This window comes from Mandrillus leucophaeus, unplaced genomic scaffold (genome assembly GCF_000951045.1).
Source record: "Mandrillus leucophaeus isolate KB7577 unplaced genomic scaffold, Mleu.le_1.0 Scaffold197, whole genome shotgun sequence".
Lineage (NCBI taxonomy): Eukaryota > Metazoa > Chordata > Mammalia > Primates > Cercopithecidae > Mandrillus > Mandrillus leucophaeus.
The window spans coordinates 3,274,057-3,295,761 of NW_012101998.1; the positions used below are offsets into that span (position 1 = coordinate 3,274,057).

Consider the following 21,705-nt stretch of genomic DNA (forward strand, 5'->3'; position numbering starts at 1 on the left):
CAAAAAAACAAAAAAAAACCCAGAAGCTTTAAAATGAACTAAAACCCAAGTAAAGTGAGTTTGTAATGTAAGTGTTGCATTTTTTTCTATCTTCCTGCCCATGGCCATTTCCTCATTTCTTCCATTGCTTCAATATTAAGAAACAAACAGCTTTAAGAAATAAAATGGTTTTTTCCTGTGACCCCACATCAGTGTCACAACATTCAAGGCACAGAAGCAACTCCCATAAAGTGCTAGCTGTTTAGAGTCACAGCCACCAAATTTGCTAAGTCACTGGGGGTACAGTTCTTAAAGAGCTAATGATGCTCTTTGCTAAAATATGAATACATTATTTCTAACGCAACGCTTACAATGAAAGCAGCTGTGCTAGACAGGAGACCAACATCCATACATTTTGGCTCAAGTCAGTAACTGAGAAATGAGTTCAAGAACCTTCTTTAAGTCATCATTAATCATGTCCCAGGAGAGGCTGCTGTGCCCGCTACAAAAGGGCCAGGAATGAAGCTGCACAGACTGCATTAGCTGGGCACCGGGCTCTGCCACTCTGCACCTAAGTTCTTAAGGCAGTACAGAGAACCAGGTGACCCGGACCAATCATTTTTCACTTAGTTGAGGCACTTTTTTTTTTTTTTTGAGACGGAATCTAGCTCTGTCGCCCAGGCTGGAGTGCAGTGGCGCGATCTCGGCTCACCGCAAGCTCCGAAGTTGAGGCATTTTTAATTAGGGGAAATGCATGCTTCATTATTTGACTCACTGAAAGGGGAGAAGGGACTTTTTAAGCCTGCAAGAACCACTACGTAGTTTCCCCACTCACCCAGCGAAGATAATTCTCTCAAAAGCAGAATAATTGACAGGTTGAGTCATCTTCCCCACAGAGCCCCACTCCCCCACAGATTTGGTGATGCCTTACATTTCCCTTCCCCACAAGACAGCCCACTCCTGCCCCCACAGCACCTCAGGCCACCAAAGGGCAAATTATTTGCTAACAATGCTGCAGCCGGGGAGTCCTGACCTCTATCTCCTCTGTGGCCTCGGGAGTAGCCACGCCCTCAAGATGGCCAACTGGGGGTTACTGATCCTGGCTCCAATCCTAATCTCACCAGCAGGCAGAGCAAGTCAAGGGCTGGAATGTTCCCCTGTTAAGAGGTATTCCACTTACAGGGGAACACCGAAGGCTTAACTCAGCCCCTCCTTGCCTGCCTTTGTCTAGAGGTCCCAATCTCAGATGATCAAAGAGCATCTGCTCCAAGCAGAGAGTTGGAAAGTTACATTATCAGTGACTTTGTCAATATTAAACCAGATCCCTGGGGGGACTGGTTTCCAGGAGACACGTGGTTAGAGGGCCTGATTCCCCACGATTAGCGCGTTTGCGGACAGCAGTAAGATAATGAATCAAGGCCCTTATGCTCAATTCTGGACTAAGTAATTGTGCTCGAAAATAATATATTCATTCACAGGCTTTTCTTCTGGGTATTTCGCCAGAGATTAGACACTTAACTGAGTGTGCAACATCCACGTAGGCATGAATCCTTTCAACCGTCATGAGGAAAATATTACTCCCAGTTTTCCCAGGGGAAACTGAGGTGTAGCGGCTGAACTCCTTCAATCAGTCTCAGGAAATTAATGAGTCAAACCTGATTCTAAAAGCCTTTCTGACAACTTCCCGATATCTCTCTCCACGTGGACCTTCACTGTCGGCCTCACTTTAACCCGTATCAGCAAAGGTCCAAGCCCTGGGTCTGGAGTATGCAGATTAAGAAGCCCAGGGATGCCTTTCCATGACTAGTCTTTAAATGACCTTCAGACTGGAAGGTGCTTTCCTGCATCTTCTAATCCAGTGTGCTTGCCACCTGGTGAGACCTTACGAGGCTTCCTGTCCCCCTCCCTCCCACAGCAGGAAGCTCGTGCCCCACTCCCAGCATTACCGGGTATACATTTTAAGATTGTGAGCTCGGTGGGCTATGACTCGTCCAGTCATTCTGGTCTCTAACTCCGACCCCCAAAGAGCCCTTGACCCACACCGTTTGCGTTGAGTGAACGCCACAGATTTCCTGCCCCCTCCGTAACCAGAGCCCACCCCCACACCACCCCGCGGCCTCCGCGTTCCACAATCAGGGCGCATGTGTTAAAAAAACCTGCTGGATAATAAAAAAAAAAAAAAAAAAAAAAAAAAAAAAACGAAAAGAAAAAAAAAAAAAACGTGCCGGAGAGGCGCGGAGTGGGCGAGGGCCGGCAGGTCCCAGCGAAGCCTGCAGACGTTTCTACGGCCCGTTACGCGGCCCAAGGCCACCGCCCGGTGAAGCGGGGTGGACCCTGGGCGCGGCCGCTACGTGCAGCCCGGCCGCGGCGAGATGGAGCGTGGTCCCTGGTGGCCACCAGGCAAGGGCCAGGAGAGCTCGCGGGTCCCGAGCCATTCCCAGACCCTCGCAGGCCACCCATCTAATCCCGGTCGCATGGGACAGCACCGCGCCGCAGGGGCAGCCGCCCTGCCTCCCGGCAGCGGGGCAGGCCAACGTTACGTAAGCCTCCAGCTGCTCCCGGGCCGCCGCATCCCGCCCGCCGCGCGGGGCACCCAGCCCAGCCCTCCGCCCGCCCGCCCCGGACACGGGGCCCCAGCACCGCCCGAGCCTGCTGGGAGTTGGGAGGCGGTGATGGAAAAGGGGCGCGGGACCGCGCTCGGAGACCGGAGCAAGTGGGCGGGCGCGACCAGAGCAGAGAGAGAGGGAGGCGACATGCCAGGCGAGGAGGGGGATGCGGGAGAGCGGACGTGACCAGCGAGCAGGGGGAGGGGCGGCAAGAGGGGACTGGGGCGCAGGAAGGGCGGTCGCGCATGAATAGAGCATGGACCCGGGAGGGGAACCAGAACCGAGTTTCAGTAAGTTACACGGAAGCCATCAGAACGAAGGGGCACGCACAGGTTTAAGAGGAGTGGGTGGAAGGACCGGACTTAAGGAGGAAGTGGAACAAACGAGCACGGAACAGAGGGCGCGGAGAAAGGGGAGGCAAGGGTGGAATCAATCACGAGGGACCGAGAGAAGGCAGGCAAGGATGGAGGCGCACTGAGGATTGGGGCAGGAGGATGGGACCAGAATGAGGGGGTAGGGCTGGGACGGGAAAGGAGCCGGCGGACCCGCCTGATCTGGAAGGAACGGCGCTGGGGACTTATGAGGAGCCGTACTCCAGTCTCTGAGCTCCACCGCGTCCCACATGCCCCGGATCCTGCGCTGCTCCGCCTGCGTGCCCGGGGCCGGCCGGCGCGCCGGGATTCCGCACTAGCCGGGTGCACGGGCCCTTGGTGGGGACAGATGGCGCAGCCTCTTGCACCGCTCACCTCTGGCGCTGACCGACTCGGGCTACGCTGCAAATTGGAAGAGATGTGGATCCCAGGAACGTGCAGCTGCTGTGCGAGTAGCAGGGGCCTCAGCCTCAAGGTTATCCCGCTGCGGGCCTCCGCAATCCCTCCGCCGCCCCGCCCTCTGTCCAATCTCGGCTCCCGGCGACCCGGGCCCCGCCCCCTGCGTCTTTGCGGGCGCAGTCACCTTCAGGAGGAAGCGCGGTGGCGGCGGCAGAAAGCGCGGGCAGGTTGCCCTTTCGGGGGGACTAAATTCTGCGGCGGAAGGACACATATCAGAGTCACACTTTAAGGAACCTGACGGCCAATGGGAACGCGGCGGGGCAGCGGAGCCCGCCCCTAGAGCGACTTCCCTCCTAGACCCCCCGGGCGCCGGGCCACCTGTTGCCGCCAAGTTGGGCTGCCAGATGAGGTCTCTTCTTGGCTCTCGGCCCAGGCCACCCCAACTATCCCGGCCTACCTGGGCAGGGCCCAGATTTATGGGTTCCGGGGCAGCATTCTCGCGGCCCCGCCCTGCCACTCCCCACTCCTCCGGGTGTCTGCCCTGGCGCACCCTCGGAGACTGAGCTGAACGGGAAGTTGGGGAGAGCTGCAGACTTGTGCGTGGTTGGAGGTCTCGACCGCCTTCGGAGGGGCTCTGGCACTGGAGCGGCAGTAGGGAGAACTAGGGACTGCGAAGTGGGCCTGGAGCGGGAGCGCGAGGCCCTTTTCCTCTTAGGACCATTTGTTGTCTTAGAACCGCGGAACAAGGAAGGACAGGTTGGGGCCATGTGAATAATTTAGTAGGGTCTGGAATCCTGCAGAGCGAATGCCTGAGAGTAAAAAGCAAATAGACGGCGTTGATATTAGCGCAGAGCTGGGCATCTGGAAATATCAAGTCAGAACATTAGAGCCGATAACCTATGCAGGAGTCAGGATTTCTGTTTTCACCTTGTCATGAATTTAAGTCAATATTGTTGGAACTTTTCTTACATTTTTCTACAAGACATTTTCCGATTTGCCAATTGTTAGCCAGCAACCAATGATGCGAGCAGTTATCAATTAAACAGCTGTTAACTCTTGCCTTCATTCACAGATACAATGTTGCGCATTCAAAATGTGAAGACCGTTCTCTCAGGTTCTTTTTTTCTTTTCCTGGCAAAAGAGACCAAATGAGTGTGACCTGCTCAGGCTTACCCGCTGCCTGCAGCTGAATCACAGGCCTTCATTCGCTTCCTGTTAGCTCAGATAAGCTGGGATGAGACAGTGACAGCCTAAAAGTAAATTTCTGTTTGAAGTGAGATAAAAATTTTTCACTTTCTTCTGTAAGCCTTTCCTGGTCACTTTAGCTGTTGTTGAGAAGGAAATGCTTGATTATTAAGGTGGTGAAAGAACATGAAGTTGTTGAGAAGAAAAAAAGACATACCCACCTAGGGAGAGTTAGATTGCTCCCTGTCAGAGAAAGAGGGATGGCATAAAAGGCCCTCTTTGGCCCGTGAGCTGAGGACTAAGAACAGTGATGGACAGCACTGGGATGGCAAGGATCTGGCCGATGCTGGACCATGTTGTATTTTAAAGTTCTAAATTGGGTGCGGTGGCTCACGCCTGTAATCCCAACACCTTGGGAAGCCGAGGCGGGCGAATCACATGAGGCCAGGAGTTGAGACCATCCTGGCCAACGTGGCGAAATCCCATCTTTACTAAAAATACAAAAACTAGCTGGGCGTGGTGGTGCACGTCTGTAATCCCAGCTACTCGGGAAACTGAGGCAGAATGGCTTGAATCCGAGAGGTGGAGGTTGCAGTGAGCAGAGATCGCCCCACTGCACTCCAGCCTCGGTGACAGAGACAGACCCTGTCTCAAAAACAACAAAAAAGTTCTAAATCTAGATATGTTCCCAAGACTGAAATGCACATGTAGAATTGATGGCAAACTGTTACTCCTCAGTTGCAGATTTTGATCTGACAGTTCTAGAAATGCTGTCCATAAGCCTCTGGCAGAGACAAATCCAGCGAATCCTTGCTCACATTAGATGCATAATAGGCCAGGTGCGGTGGCTCACGCCTGTAATCCCAGCACTTGGAGGCCGAGGCGGGCAGATCACGAGGTCAGGAGATTGAGACCATCCTGGCCAACATGGTGAAACCCCGTCTCTACTAAAAATACAAAAATTAGCCTGGCGTGGTGGCGGGCGCCTGTAGTCCCAGCTACTCATGAGGCTGAGGCAGGAGAATCACTTGAACCCAGGAGGCAAAGGTTGCAGTGAGCTGAGATGGCGCCACTGCACTCCAGCCTGGGCAACAGAGCGAGACTCCATCTCAAAAAATAAATAAGTGCATAGTAAAAATTTGTCACACTGAATTTAAGGCAATTTTCCTTTTGCTGATAAATATAGAAGATCAAACTTGGAGGCCAGGTGCCATGGCTCACACCTGTAATCCCAGCACTTTGGGAGGCCGAGGTGGGCGGATCACAAGGTCAGGAGATCGAGACCATCCTGGCTAACACAGTGAAACCCCATCTCTACTAAAAATACAAAAAATTAGCCAGGCGTGGTGGCACACACCTATAGTCCCAGCTACTTGGGAGGCTGAGGCAAGAGAATCGCTTGAACCCAAGAGGCGGAGGTTGCAGTGAGCCAAGATTGCGCCACTGCACTCCAGCCTGGCTAACAGCAAGACTCTGTCTCAAAAAAAAAAAAAATCAAGCTTTGGTTCCATCATACCTTAGTTCCAGTTTCACCCACTAGCCCTATGACCAAGTATTGTAATTTTTAATGTGTAGAAGTCCAGTTCTCAAAAGTAAATTGAAGACAATTTACTTCTATGGTGGGATTTGATGATGTATGTGAATGAGTCCAACACTGCCCAATAGGCACCCTCTTTCTTTGGGAATTGACTAGTCCTGGGGGCTGTCCTTATGTGATACACACACACACACACACACACGTTTTCATCCAAAGTTCCTTGCTTAAACTCCCACAGCTCTTGTTAGTCTTTTGTTTATAATGTTGGGGGCACTTTAGGCTCAGAAGCAGGCCTCAGAGAACAGAATTCTCTCTCTCTCCCTCTCTGACCTTCTTCTGCCTTCCTTTGACCTGTTCCTTTTCCCCCAAGGCAGAAATCTTCCCCCAACTTGGTGTCTTGGATCTGGCTATAAATAAGTTATTTGTCATACCTTTTCTGATGGTAGGTTGTAAGACCCCCATTTCAGAAGGGGTCCTGCCCTGTACCTTGGAGGACGGAATGCTGCACAGAGGCCAAGACAAATCTCGACAGGCCTTGCTGGGTTCCCTCACTCAGTCTAGATTATCAGTATGAGATCATATCTTTTGGTCCAAGCACATTTCTACATGATTATCAATCATGCCTATCCAAGGAAGTCTCCATAAAAGGGGAAGTCTCCATAAAAGGCCTAGGAGGACAGGATTTGGAGGGCTTTCAGATAGGTTCCTGGAGGGTATCACTCCCAGGGAGGGCATGGAGCTTCCATGCCCCTTCCCCCATACCTGGCCCTGTGCATCTCTTCATCTGTATTCATTATAATATCCCTTGTAATAAACCAGTAAATGTGTTTCCCTGAGTTCTGTGAGCCTCTGTAGCAAATTAATTGAACCCAAAAAGGGGATCATGGGAATCCCAAATTGAAGTTGGTCAGACAGAAGTTCTGGAGACCCATACTAACTACTGATGTCCAAACCAGGGGCAGTCTTGGGGACTGGGACCTCAACCTGTGGAATCTGACATTATCGCCAGGTACAGTGCCAGAATTGAATTGGAGGACACCCAGATGATGCCTGCAGCAGAACTGATTGCCTGCTTGGTGTGAGGGAAAACCCCCCACATATTTGGTCACAGAAGTCTGTGTTGATTGTTGTAGTGGTGGTGTGAGAACAGAGGAAAACTACAGTCTGAGTTGGTTTTTTCCACAAACACCTTCTGACCAGAGCCAGAATGTCTTCCTGAATTTAAGCTTGCCCTTCTCTGGGCCATCACTCTTTTGACCCAGGAACAGGTCAGGACTACAGGAAACTGGGGTTGCTGAAGGAGGACACAGGGTTCTCCCCCTAGAGCTAGCTCTTCCACTGTGTTCCTGGACTTGACCAGGATGGGAGGGGAAACTGCTAGGTTCACTGGATTTTGGTGTGAGTATAGGTGGAAATTGGTATGTTTTCTGTTTGGATTCTTGACCACAGAATCTACAGTTTAATGGTTTAACTCTCTAAAATCATTTGGAGTCCCTGGAGAAGGGGTGGTAGATGTGTCAACAAACCATAATGAACCTAATCCTGGAGCCTAAAGACAAGCTTTGGCCCTGATGAAGAGGGTGAGATTACAAGCCTTACATGAATTATGTGACATCTTAGCCTCTCTCTGAAATGGCAGTGTTCTCTCAGGACAATTCAATTTCCAGGGCAGCCTACCACGCCCAGCCTCTACGTGAAATTTAAAAATTAGCCAGGGCCAGGCTTGGTGGCTCACGCCTGTAAACCCACCAGCACTTTGGGAGGCCGAGGAGGGCAGATCAACTGAGGTCAGGAGTTCGAGACCAACCTGGACAACATGGCGAAACCCCGTCTCTACTAGAAATAGAAAAAATTAGCCAGGCGTGGTGGCGGCCACCTGTAATCCCAGCTACTCAGGAGGCTAAGGCAGAAGAATCGCTTGAACCCAGAAGGCGGAGGTTGCAGTGAGCTGAGATTGTGCCATTGCACTCCAGGCAGGGCGACAAGAGGGAGACTCTGTCTCTAAATAAATAAAATGTAGAGATGGGGTCTCACTGTTGCCCAGACTGGTCTCAAACTCCTAGGCTCAAGTGATCTGCTTGCCTCAGCCTCCCAAAGTGCTGGGATTACAGGTGTGGGTCACTGCACCGAGCCCAGGTGAACTTTTTTTTTTTTTTTTGAGACAGAGTCTCGCTCTGTTGCCCAAGCTGGAGTGCAATGGTGTGATCTCAGCTCACTGCAACTTCCACCCCCCGGGTTCAAGTGATTCTCCTGCCTCAGCCTCCTGAGTAGCTGGGATTACATGCACTCACCACCATGCCCAGCTAATTTTTCTATTTTTGGTACAGACGGGGTTTCGCCATGTTGGTCAGGCTGGTCTTGAACTTCTGTTCTCAGGTGATCCATCTGTCTCGGCCTCCCAAAGTGCTGGGATTACAAGCATGAACCGCTGCGCCTGGCCTCAACTTCTATTCTACCTCTTCCTTCAAACTCCTCCAATTTCTCCAGGCCTATGAGGGTGGCATATCAGTTTCCCCAGACAAATCCTGGAAGATAAAGTTAGCCTTCGGAGTTAGGGATAAAGACAGAACAGGCTGTCTGTGTGGAAAGGGCATGCTTCATGGAGGAGACATTCAAGCTAAGCATGGAAAATTGATTAGAATAGAGATGGGTATGGGAAGGCCATGTTGTGGGGGGAGGCTGTGGGAGGGACAGTAAACAAATACTGAATGTTTTCTGAATGCAACTGTGTATCTAGGTTTCCCCAGGCTCCTGCAACCTCATCAGTGCTTAGAATGGAAGGGTTGAAGCTTAAGGAGTCCTTGGTCACTCTGATGGAAGTATAATCTTAGCCAAGGTGACCCTGGAAGCCAATGTGACCTCCAGCAATCTTTCTCCAGCCCAGAAATGCTGGGTTCACTGGACAAAGCCTCCTTAGAGTGATCTAATCCTATCCACCAAGCAACTCCCTTGGAGGCCCTGTGCTTTTTTTTTTTTTCCCTGTAAATGTAGCCAGAGCTCAGGCCCCCAAAGATGCAAGTGGCACTATAAACAGACCCTATCCCCCAAAAGTAATCTGCCTAGGTGTACTTTGGCACTTAGAATAAGAAGGCATCAGTGAAGCCCTGAACAAGTGGCTCCCTCCCCAGGGGTCCTCTGGCTTCAGTTCCACCAGTCTGCTTTTTCCCTGACACACTTCCACTCTTCACCTGTGTCTGCCCTTGCTCATTGGCTGCCAGCTAATCTGACCCACTTATCCCAGGAAGGACAGCTAGGACTGAGAAGACTTTGGGTCTTCTAAACAAAATAATTTTTTTTTTTTTTTTTTGGAGTCTCCCTCTGTTGCCAAGGCTGGAGTGCAGTGGCGCCATCTTGGCTCACTGCAAGCTCTGTCTCCCGGGTTCACGCCATTCTCCTACCTCAGCTTCCCAAGTAGCTGGGACTACAGGCACCCACCACCACACCCGGCTAAATTTTTTTTGTATTTTTAGTAGAGACAGGGTTTCACTGTGCTAGCCAGGATGGTCTCGATCTCCTGACCTCGTGATCCGCCCACCTTGGCCTCTCAAAGTGCTGGGATTACAGGCATGAGCCACCGTGCCTGGCCAGCAAAATAATTTTTAACTTATAGTGGCATCTCTGGCTCACTGTGAGAGAAGGAGAGGTCTGATGCATTTGTGGCAAGTCCTGTGTTCAAAGGAGCCAATGAATCTTCAAATGAACTGCAGCCTACCTTATTCCCACTTCTCCTGGGGGAGGAGGGCTCTAAGAGGAATTACATGACCCACAGAGCTTCCTCTATACCACTCCTGAATTGGTCCCAGAAGTTGTGGCATCCCTCAAACCTCCATCTCAGAATCCATTCTGTGAGAAGCCGGTTAAGAAACCCAGTAATGACTCAGCACCAGACTCTTCTCCCCTCTGCCCACCAGCCAGAATGAAAGGCAGAATCGAGCAGGCTCCTCCCCAATGGATGGCCACATCCTCACCACAAACTGAGTCATGGTCACACCCTGCCTGATGGAAAATTACCAGGAGGAGGGAAACAGAAGGTTAAACTCCAGGGGTTTGTAATTTCTCAACCTAAGAATCAGATAAATGTTTGAGGTGATGGATATCCCACTTACCCTGATGTGATTTGTGCATTCCATACCTGTATCAAAATAACTCAAGTAACCCATAAATATATATACCTATTTATGTACCCACAAAAATAAAAAAAATAGCCATCTACTCTGTACCTGGAACTAATGAAGAAAATAGTTCTTTTCCTGACCCTAGTCCTAACCAAGCATGTCCAGGTCTATGAAGTGAGACTGCTTGAGCTGAGGACTATGTGAAAGGTAGACCCCGTCAACCTGTATTTATGGTATTTGCAATAGGCTTGGCCCTGTGAAGGATAATGCCTTGTTGCTCACACCTGGGTTTCACAGGCTCCAGCTTCCCCACTTCCAGAAGAACCAGGCCTGGGCAGAGAAAAGGGGCAACTTTACCTCAATTCCCCCTCCAGGCTGTGGGAGGATTCCTCTCCAGAAACTCAGGGTCCCACCCAAGTTTCCCTACAATGAAGGCATTCTTGTATTTGTGGGGTTTTAATTATATTTGTTTTACCTCATATACGTTAAGATATTATCATCTGTAGCTTCTAAACTTCTTAGATCCAAAAAGTCCTATTGCTTTTCTGTGGTACTATGAAATGATGTATTTAATTTTATTACAATTTTATTGGCATAAAAAGATTATTAGACAGATGCTTTTTTTTTGTTAAGTGACACCCATAGGCTAGCTCAGCTATTGGAGTTTTTCTGGTAATATACACCATCTGTTCCTTCTCATTCCATCATTTGCTAGTACTGCTATATTGGATGTCAGTGATACAGAGAAACTGTAAGAAATGTTTACAACTGAGAAAAATCTATTAACAATCTTTGAAATTGAACAGAAATGTTGTTATACCATTTGAGTAGCCACACACCAAAGTTCAGTTGCTAGAACATCAGTGAGAACACCTGGAGAAGGTCTAGGATAACAGAGTGGTTAAAAGAACTCAGGTTCTGGAGTTGGGCAGATCTAGTTAAAAACAGCACTGGTTGCGCACGGTAGCTCATGCCTGTAATCCCAGCACATTGAGAGGACTGCTTGAGGCTAGCGGTTCAAGACCAGTCTGGGCAACATAGCAAGATCCCATTTCTACAAAAATTTTTTTAAAATTAGCCAGGCACGGTGGCACATGCCTGTAGTAATAGTTACTTGAGAGGCTGAGGCAGGAGAATCACTTGAACTCAGGAGTTCAAAGTTGCATGAGCTATGATCACACCACTGCACTCCAGCCTGGGTGAGACTGAGACCAAGTCTTATAAAAAACCAAAAAGCAAAACTTAACATTGCCACTAACCAGCTGTGGGGCCTTAGATACATTATTTAAGATCTCTAAAGAAAACCTATCTTCCAGCTTTGTGGTCAGGATTAAATGAAAAAATATTTGTAAAGTTTGAACACTTTACAGCATAGAACCAGAACAGCAGTCTGGAGTCAGGCAGCCTGTCACTAGCTGTGGAACATAAGTTACTTATGCTCTGTGTCTCTGCTTTCTCATCTACAAAATAGGAATAATCACACCTACTTCACAGGCTTGTTCTGAGAATTACGACTCAATATATGTAGAAAACTTACAATATTGGCTGGGCGCGGTGGCTCACCCCTGTCATCTCAGCACTTTGGGAGGCCAAGGCAGGTGGATCACCTGAGGTCAGGAGTTCGAGACCAGCCTGACCAACATGGTGAAACCCCGTCTCTACCAAAAATACAAAAAATTAGCTGGACGTGGTGGTGCATGCCTGTAATTCCGGTTACTCAGGAGGCTAAGGAAGGAGAATCACTTGAACTGGGGAGGTGGAGGTTGTAGTGAGCTGAGATGGCACCACTGCACTCTAGCCTGGACAAAAAGAGTGAAGCTCCATCTCAAAAAAAAAAAAAAAAAGAGAAAAGAAAACTTTTAATACCGAGCACACAGTAAGTAATCCAAAGTGTTAACAAATTATTAAAGTGCTCAGCATAATGTCAGCACCTTCTTAGTAAAAACTAAAGAAAATGTCAGCTATCTCTACTACTACAGAGATGGGCACAAAGTCCTCTCAGGAGGCAGGTATTTCAGTTAGAGTGGGCTCAGTGATGAGGTCATTTACTTGGTGAAGATGTTATTTCCTAGACCTGAAATCAGAACAGGAGAAGAGGGCTTAGGAGACTTGTAAATTAGAACGTATTAGTGTTGATCAAGAATGAGCAAAGTTTAAGAAACAGCTTCTAGAGGGATGGACCTTAAGAATGGTACTTGCATGTTAAAGCAGGTCAGAACTAAAAACCAGGGTAAGGTACCCAGGCAAGAAGGTACCTCTAAAGTACGGTGAACGTAACAAAAGACAACAGGTAGTCTAGAGTGGGCTTTGTAAATTAAGCTACAACAGATTAAGAAAACCTTATCCTTGAAATGCCAGGCTTAGTTAATGCTTTTTGTATTCTCTGTGCTTATATTCCCGTTTTTCTTTTTTTTTTTTTGGTTTTTTTTTTGAGATGGAGTCTTGCTCTGTCACCTAGGCTGCAGTGCAGTGGTGCGATCTCCGCTCACTGCAAGCTCTGCCTCCCAGGTTCAGGCCATGCTCCTGCCTCAGCCTCCCAAGTAGCTGGAGGCTGGACCATCACGCCCAGCTAACTTTTGTATTTTTAGTAGAGATGGGGTTTCACATCTTATAGTTAGCCAGGATGGTCTCGATCTCCTGACCTCGTGATCCACCCTCCTCGGCCTCCCAAAGTGCTGGGATTACAGACGAGAATCACCGCACCTGTTTTTCTTCATTAGTATTTCATAAAGTCTGTAATCCCAGCACTTTGAGAGGCCGACAGAGGCGGATGGCTTGAGCCCAGGAGTTGGAGACCAGCCTGGGCAACATGGTGAAATGCCATCTGTCCAAAGAGTATGGAAATTATCCATGCGTGGTGGCACCTGCCTGTGGTCCCAGCTACTTGGAAGGCTGAGGTGGGAGGATCACCTGAGCTTGGTGGGTCAAGGCAACAGAGTAAGACCGTGTCTCAAAAAAAAAAAAAAAAATTTCATAAAATATTTGGAAATGTCCGACTCAGCCATCTATGCTTATAACTAAGGATTTGGGGTACATGAAGCACAGCCTGAAAAGGACAGCAAAATGCTGAAATGGGAATTTCAACAGGGAGAAGAAAAAATTCACTAAAACAATGAGGTTTCCTAGAAAGAGCTGCCTTCCTTTACCACCTTGCTAACCTTGGCGAAATTGGGTTGTTTCATTAAGTGAAGCTGCATTCCCTTAGGATGTCTTTATAGATTTCGACTGAGAGATAAACCCCACTTCCTGCTCCCACCAGTTCTCCCCTAACCTCACTTACCCCAAAGAAACAGGTTGGAGGAGAAAGAGAGTAGGGGCTCAGTTCCTGAGATACAGTGCAAGGGAGATTGGGCAGGTTTGTGCAGAAAGCAATAGGCCCTAAAGGCAGTAAATCTTAGCTGCTCTGGCCTCAATGGCCCTTTTAAATTTTGACTAATAGTCACTATCGGTATTCCATATTCTCGGTTTGTTTCCTCTGCACAACTGGTAAGTTTCCCTTTAATACACTGATCAAAAAGCTGACAGATCTGTAGTATACTACAATAAATGGACACAACTTTGATACCATGCAACATAAACAGTCCCAACCCACAGGATATTCCATTCTCCCCACCCCCCTGCCCCTTGTGAGGGCTTGGGGCAGGTGCTGCTCCAAAGCTAGTCAGACCACAGTGATCATATCCAGTCCACAGCACCTTCCATTTTATTGTTTTATTTACAAACAGGGTGAAGTCAAAGGGAAAGTCAGGGGTTGAAGCCAGTCTGGGCCATCCAAATGTGGAGTAGTTCTTGGTCAAGCTCCACCATGGAGGCCACCTCTTATATATCCTTTTCCTGCCCCTTGGTAATGGCCCCTTGATTCCTCAGGGCAGCCTCAGTTGCTGTACCTGAACACTTTTATAAGGGCAGATGGATCCTGGGGTAACAGGGGTGGTACGAGGGCTGGGGCCCCCTCAGTTTGTGTAAACCTGAGTTCCGATCACACGCATGATTTCCTTCTGTATCTTGGGGTCCTGAGTATTAATGTTGGCATCGCCCACCTGACCATCCTCATATCTGCCAAAGATAGGGCAAGTGTGAGCATAAGAGGGAGAACAATACCAGAATAACATCAATCAGTGGAACTGTATTTGAAGGTATGGCCATCCCGTCCCAGAAGTCAAAGCCCTTTCTCACTACTCTTCATAGTGGAAGAGATTCAGCTTATCTGGTTTCCTCTAGATAGATCCCAACAATCTATACCCATTCCCATCCTCCAGTGGTAAAGTCCCAGTGCCAGCTCCACTCAGCTAGCCAAGGACATGTCTCAAATAACAGAAATACACTTTTCCCAGTAACCACACACCATTACACCCCCAACCTCACTCCTCGAGGAATCCCCAGAGTCCCTCTGAGACTTACACAAAGAAGAACCTTGTGCAGACATGGTCGGATACAGGGCACACCCAGATGTTCCCATGCTTCTGGAGGTCCTTAGATGTAATCACTGGGAGAAAGAGGGCCAGAAATCATAGATACAATGCTTAAGGCATGGAGTCCAGGCAAGAGAAGGAAGCCATACCGCTTTAACATCACTCTTGGCCAGATCATGTGCCAAAATTACATCAGAAACAAAGGTTAGAGACCCAGAAAAATAGGACATGGGCAAGCTACCTACCTTCACAAAGTGCTATACAGTTTAGATTCCGACTCTGCAGGAACCTTGACTGAATGGATCGGGTCTGGAAGAGAAGGAGGCAAAGGAGACCAGAGCCAGGGTACAGCTTTCCCTAGAGAGGCTAGTTAGCTGATGACTGGAAGTGGGGCTCAGAGATATCCTGGGCTCCCAGCAACCCCGCCAAAATTCTGCTTTCCCATAATCAGTCTGGATAGGGTGACAGCTTCCATCTTTACATTTTCATCTAAACTCAGCCTCTGCTTTTATACTCATGACTTCGGCTACATATGACTCCAGACATGTGTTCACTTTAGAACATACCTGATTCCTTTAAATGATCTTCAAATCACTTCCCAACCCATTCTCACCCCACTGTTTCCCTGTCCAGCTCTGGAGCCTAAATTAGCCCCAGGAAAAGGTCCTGCCTCATTAGAACAGTTCCAATACCTGGGGGATGGTATTCATCCTGTTATATCTCTGGACCAGCTCATCCTTGGAGGGCATCCTGTGCTGTCCTTTTCCCATTCCTGTCACAGAACAATACACCCAGTTCATTTATCAAAAATTTACTAAAGGGCCTGAGCTAGATGCTCATCCCAGCACTGAGCTAGATGCTCATCAAAACAGCAGAAAATAAAACAAACAAGATATTTTCCCCCACAGAATTTAGTCTGCTGGAAATTACAGGCAAGAACAAGTCATTACAACACGGTATGGTAAGGGGCTGTGATGCAGATTATAGAGCATGGTGTGAGCCCAGAGGAGGGCAACTAGCCTAGCCTAAGGGTTTAAAGAAGTCATGTGGTGGCAGCTAGACTAAGAACTGCAGGATCAGGAAGAGTTAAACAAACAGGGAGGAAGTATCTGGGCAGAAGTAACAGGATACAGAAGGCCTGAAGGAAAGATAAGATAGTGCGTGTTAGTCACACAAAGAATAGTCAATTGCACAGGAGTGGTGAGAAATGATGTAGAAGAGGCAAGCTAGGATCAGATCAAGCAGGCTTTGCAGGCCATGTTAAGGCAACTAAAGTCTATCCTCAGAACATTAGGGAACCACTGCAGGGTTCTAAGATATGGGAGTAGCACATGAAATCATCCAGGATGAGGGGCCTAGGAGAGTGGGACATCAATATCTTGGTGTCAAGTGCCTGGATGAGTGAAATGAATGGAAAGGAAGCGAGCAGAGCAAGTCAGATTTGCTCTAGTCTCAAAGTTACATTAAAAATCTGACCAGTAATTCAAGAGAAAAGCACTCATCAGCAGTTAAGTGATGAATAATTTTGTACAGGAAATCACAATGGCAACTACCTTGAAGAATCTTACTTCAAAAAGTTTTCCTAGGTTTGAGAAAGAAGTGCCCATTTCTTCTAGTTTCCACATTATCTGAATCCATAAACACTCTACCTTCCTTACCCCTGTTTATAACATTTATAGACTCAACTTCGACTTTTCTTATTTAGATATGAAAATGTGCTTGTGTGCTCCCACTCCTCACTTTTTTTGGTTTGAGGATAGGACGTTAAGTCTCTGTACTCAGTTTTATCATAGGCCCAATCTTACCACAGATAGGGATAAAAGTGTGTATGCATGTGTGGACATAGGTGCCTGTGTGTGTGTCCACCAGGGAGAGAGATGAAGATGGAGATGATGCTATCATTATAGGTCATAAGCACTCTGATCACTCTACCCTGGAACTTTCTATTATTATTAATTCTACTCTGATTAGTTCTTGGTTTTCTGATACCCATGGTGTAGAAATAGAGTGACAGCTGTTGAACTGACATTCTTCACTGCTCAGGCTGTCAATTCATCATGCATTCACATTCAAGTCTCAGGACAGATTTAGGTAGGGCCAGAACAAAACTCAGGACACCAAGAGCCTCAAGGCTTGAATTGCCAATTTCTTCCTTTTACAGGACAGATACTCATAACCCCTTTGTTTTCACCTTCCCCATTAGCCTTAACTAGATTCAGCTCTCCATCCAAATACCATGACCTTCTCTCAAATTGGGTATGTCAGTGACAAGAAGTAAAATTCCCATTCAGGTTATACTCCAGAGGAGGCAGATAAGAAGATAATAAAGAACAATCTGATTCCTCTGGAAGGTCTTAAAGATGGCCCTTATGATAGAACCCAAATCTTGTCCCACCTCAATCCTGTTGTACACTGTCCTTTCCATACTGATCCAATGATTGTCCATTTCCTGAGCCCAGACCCTGAGATCATGGTGGCTAGAATAATCCCTAGATGTTTTGTGTCCAGATTATGCACTTATCAGAAGTCCCTGAACAAGACTAAACAAACAGATGGAGTATATCACCTCCTTTTTCACTGTCCCCTATTTCAACCTGAACTTTATAGCCAAGTCACTGGAACCTCTACTAGATATATGAACACTATTTACACCAACCCCCACTTCCAGAGGGCACCCAATGCCATTAGACTAAAGATAGTGTGAGAAAGAAAAAACAGAAAACCAGAGCAGAATAGCGTAGAAGAAACATACAAGACAGCTGGTCAAATGCTGGAGTAACTACAGTAAGTGGAACATTTGCACACATTTCCCCAAACCTCCCATTATACATACTCACATATCTATAGGGCCCTCAGAGACCCGTCATTCAAGCAAGGCCTACTCTTTCAGTCTAAAATAATGTATTAGTCCATTTTCACACTGCTGATGAAGACATACCCAGGACTTGCTAATTTATATAGAAAAAAGGGTTTAATGGACTTACAGTTCCACATGGCTCGGGAGACCTCACAATCATGGTGGAAGGCAAGGAGGAGCAAGTCACATCTTAAATGGATGGTGACAGCCAAAGAGAGAGCTTGTGCAGCAAAACTCCCCCTTATAGAACTATCAGATCTCATGAGACTTATTCACTATTACAAGAACAGCACTGGAAAAACCTGCCCCCATGGGCCGGGCGCAGTGGCTCATGCCTGTAATCCCAGCACTTCGGGAGGCCAAGGCAGGCAGATCATGAGGTCAGGAGATCAAGACCATCCTGGCTAGCACAGTGAAACCCTGTCTCTACTAAAAATACAAAAAAAATCAGCCAGGCGTGGTGGTGGGCACCTGTAGTCCCAGCTACTCGGGAGCCTGAGGCAGGAGAATGGCGTGAACCCGGGAGGTGGAGCTTGCAGTGAGCTGAGACCACGCCACTGCACTCCAGCCTGGGCGACAGAGTGAGACTCCATCTAAAAAAAAAACCTGCCCCCATGATTCAATTACCTCCCACTGGGTCCCTTCCACAACACATGGGAATTCAAGATGAGATCTGGGTGGAGACACAGCCAAACCGTATCATATAGTGATAACAACAATGGCCTAGAAATTAGGAGACCTGGATTGCAGCCCTATCTCTGCTACTCATAGCTATGTAACCATGAGAAAACCATTTAATTTTTCTGTATATCAGCTTTCTTATCTGTAAAGTAATAAGGGATTAAATTAGATGATCTATAACTCCAATAGTAAAATTCTATTGTTTTTTGTATCTATAATCAATTACCCTTTGAGAGAGGGAGATGAAAGGTGTCTATGATATCTTTATGTAATCGGTTAAGTGATGAAGAAAGACAAGAGGTCAACAGAGATTTCTGACTTCATCTGGTAACTAAAGGTATTCAGGCACTTGATAGTAAACAAAGGCCAGGGGGAGAAAAGAGAAAGAAAGGGAGGGGATAGGGAGAAAACAGGAAAGAATCTCAATGGGCACCAAGAACCATGAGAATCTCACTACTCAGAAAGACAAAAGAACTTAATCAGAAGGATGCTTAGGCTGAGACAAAGATAAAAAGTGAAGAATCTAGACAAATCAAAAAGACTATTCCAACCCTAACCCCACTTTGGATGCCAGGCACAGAGAGTAAGATTCACTCACATATTCAATAAATATGTGTTGGTCACCTGCCCTATGTGGATTAATCATAATCTTTGTTTCATGACACATTATTGGTTTTGTTTTTTTGAGACGGAGTCTTGCTCTGTCGCCCAGGCTGGAGTGCAGTGGCACGATCTCAGCTCACTGCAACCTCCGCCTCCCAGGTTCAAGTGATTCTTCTGCCTCAGCCTCCCAAGTAGCTTGGACTACAGGTGTGTGCCACCACGCCCAGCTAATTTTTGTACTTTTAGTAGAGACAGGGTTTCACCATGTTGGTCAGGCTGGTCTCAAACTCCTGACCTTGTGATCTGCCTGCCTTGGCCTCCCAAAGTGCTGGGATTACAGGGGTAAGCCACCATGCCCGGCCTCATTATTATTTTTTAATAAGACAATGAATTGCAGCCCTATCTCTGCTACTCATAGCTATGTAACCATGAGAAAACCATTTAATTTTTCTGTATATCAGCTTTCTTATCTGTAAAGTAATAAGGGATTAAATTAGATGATCTATAACTCCAATAGTAAAATTCTATTGTTTTTTGTATCTATAATCAATTACCCTTTGAGAGAGGGAGATGAAAGGTGTCTATGATATCTTTATGTAATCGGTTAAGTGATGAAGAAAGACAAGAGGTCAACAGAGATTTCTGACTTCATCTGGTAACTAAAGGTATTCAGGCACTTGATAGTAAACAAAGGCCAGGGGGAGAAAAGAGAAAGAAAGGGAGGGGATAGGGAGAAAACAGGAAAGAATCTCAATGGGCACCAAGAACCATGAGAATCTCACTACTCAGAAAGACAAAAGAACTTAATCAGAAGGATGCTTAGGCTGAGACAAAGATAAAAAGTGAAGAATCTAGACAAATCAAAAAGACTATTCCAACCCTAACCCCACTTTGGATGCCAGGCACAGAGAGTAAGATTCACTCACATATTCAATAAATATGTGTTGGTCACCTGCCCTATGTGGATTAATCATAATCTTTGTTTCATGACACATTATTGGTTTTGTTTTTTTGAGACGGAGTCTTGCTCTGTCGCCCAGGCTGGAGTGCAGTGGCACGATCTCAGCTCACTGCAACCTCCGCCTCCCAGGTTCAAGTGATTCTTCTGCCTCAGCCTCCCAAGTAGCTTGGACTACAGGTGTGTGCCACCACGCCCAGCTAATTTTTGTACTTTTAGTAGAGACAGGGTTTCTCCATGTTGGTCAGGCTGGTCTCAGACTCCTGACCTCAGGTGATCTGCCCATCTTGGCCTCCCAAAGTGCTGGGATTACAGGCATGAACCACCGTGCCCAGCCAAAAAATACATTTTTATTACTAATCTTTTGTGGTTATATGTGCTGCAAATGTCTTCTGTCAGTTTGTAGCCTGTCTTTTCACTTTCTTTAGGGTGTCTTCTAAAGAATGTAAGTTTTAAATTTTTTTCTTTTTTGAGACAGGGTCTCACTCTACTGCCCAAGCTAGAGTGCAGTGGCATGATCATGGCTCACCGCAGCCTCAACCTCCTGGGCTCAGTGATCTTCCTTCCTCAGCCTCCTGACTAGCTAGAACTTACAGGCACGTGCCGCCAGACCTGGTTATTTTTATTTTTTGCAGAGATGGGGTATTGCCACGTTGCCCAGGCTGGTCTTGAACTCCTGAGGTCAAGCAATCCTCCCACGTCAGCCTCTCAAAGTGTTGGGACTCCATGTGTGAGCCACTGTGCCCGGCCAGAAGTTTTTAATTTTAATATAGTCAAATTCACCAATCTTTTATGATTTGTAATTCCATTTTTTCTATTCTCTGGAAGACTTTGGATAAAACTAAAATAATTTGTTCCTTGAAAGTTTAAAATTAATTTGTAAAATTATCTGGGCTTGGTGAGGTTTTTTGTGTGTGTGGAAATTTTTAAACAATTTCTATTTTCTCTTATAGTATTATGACTATACAAGCTATTTCTTGTCAGATTTGTTATCTTTTTCTAGGAATTTATCCATTTTATCAAAGTTTTAAAATTATTAGCATAGCGTAGAGAACTCTCTTATTACCTTTTTACTTATTTATTTTTTTAGGCAGTCTTGCGTTGTTGCCTAGGCTGGAGTGCACTGGTTTGATCTTGGCCGACTGCAGCCTGCCTCCTGGGTTCAAGCGATTCTCCTGCCTCAGCCTCTCGAGTAGCTGGGATTATATTATAGGCCCATGCCACCAGGCCTGGCTAATTTTTGTATTTTTAGTAGAGACAGGATTTCACCATGTTGGCCAGGCTGGTCTTGAACTCCTGATCTCAAGTGATCTGCCCACGTCAGCCTCCCAAAGTACTGGGATTACAGGCGTGAGACACCGTGCCCCGCTTTATTACCTTTTTAAATTCTGCTGTATCTACAGTTGTACTGCTTTTCTTGGTCATTATATTATTTGTGTCCTTTTTCTTCTTATCTAACCAGGGTTTATCTGTTCGGTTAGTTCTTTGAAATCATCTTTGGACTTCTTTGGTACTATCTATTGTACCTATTTTTATTTCACAGGTATTAGTTCTTACCTGTATTATCTCCTTTCTTCTATTTTGTTTGGTTTATTCTGTTGTTAGAGATGTTTTTAGGCCTCTGATTTAGGCACTTTCTTTTTTCTTTTGCGATGGGGTCTCCCTCTGTCAACCAGGCTGGCGTGCAGTGGCGTGATCTCAGCTCACTGCAACCTCCACCTCCCGGGTTCAAGCGATTCTCCTGCCTCAGCCTCCTGATGGCACTACATTTTCTGATCTTTGTAACAGTTACAAATTACTAGAGGATATCAAGTAATAATCTATAAAGAATCTAGCACAATCCCCTTCATGTGGTGAACATGCAACTACATGGTGGCTATACCTTGTACAGAGACTATATCAAAAAAGCACAAAAGCAGACTAAAAAGAAACTAAGACATGAGCCAGGAAGACTGAGAGAACTCTAAATCAGATTCCTTTTCTGAGCTGGACTGATCTCCTG

The 21,705-nt window shown here is 46.9% G+C and overlaps 2 protein-coding genes across 10 annotated transcripts in view; both read right to left on the bottom strand.

The window, feature by feature from the left end:
- PKM (pyruvate kinase, muscle) overlaps nucleotides 1–3,602 on the bottom strand; it is a 41,176-nt gene extending 37,574 nt beyond the window's left edge. For 4 of the 8 annotated variants that reach the window (XM_011978598.1, XM_011978591.1, XM_011978592.1 and 1 more), the window contains exon 1: nucleotides 3,332–3,602. Coding sequence is in view for 1 of the 8 variants with exons in the window: in XM_011978590.1 (XP_011833980.1) it covers nucleotides 815–864 (50 nt within the window). In the remaining 7 variants the exon portion in view is untranslated. Of the gene's footprint in view, nucleotides 1–814; nucleotides 985–3,130 lie in introns of those variants that run through there. The other 4 variants (XM_011978594.1, XM_011978595.1, XM_011978593.1 and 1 more) reach the window with 4 other exon arrangements.
- Nucleotides 3,603–13,872: 10,270 nt separating this feature from the next.
- The window catches only part of PARP6 (poly (ADP-ribose) polymerase family, member 6), a 30,989-nt gene continuing 23,156 nt past the window's right edge, over nucleotides 13,873–21,705 (bottom strand). For both annotated transcript variants that reach the window (XM_011978600.1, XM_011978599.1), the window contains exons 20-23: nucleotides 15,297–15,376; nucleotides 14,850–14,913; nucleotides 14,594–14,678; nucleotides 13,873–14,248 (exon numbers count right to left, since the gene is read on the bottom strand). In XM_011978600.1, the coding sequence (XP_011833990.1) occupies nucleotides 14,146–14,248; nucleotides 14,594–14,678; nucleotides 14,850–14,913; nucleotides 15,297–15,376 (332 nt within the window). In that variant the 3' untranslated portion in view covers nucleotides 13,873–14,145. The remainder of the gene's footprint in view (nucleotides 14,249–14,593; nucleotides 14,679–14,849; nucleotides 14,914–15,296; nucleotides 15,377–21,705) is intronic.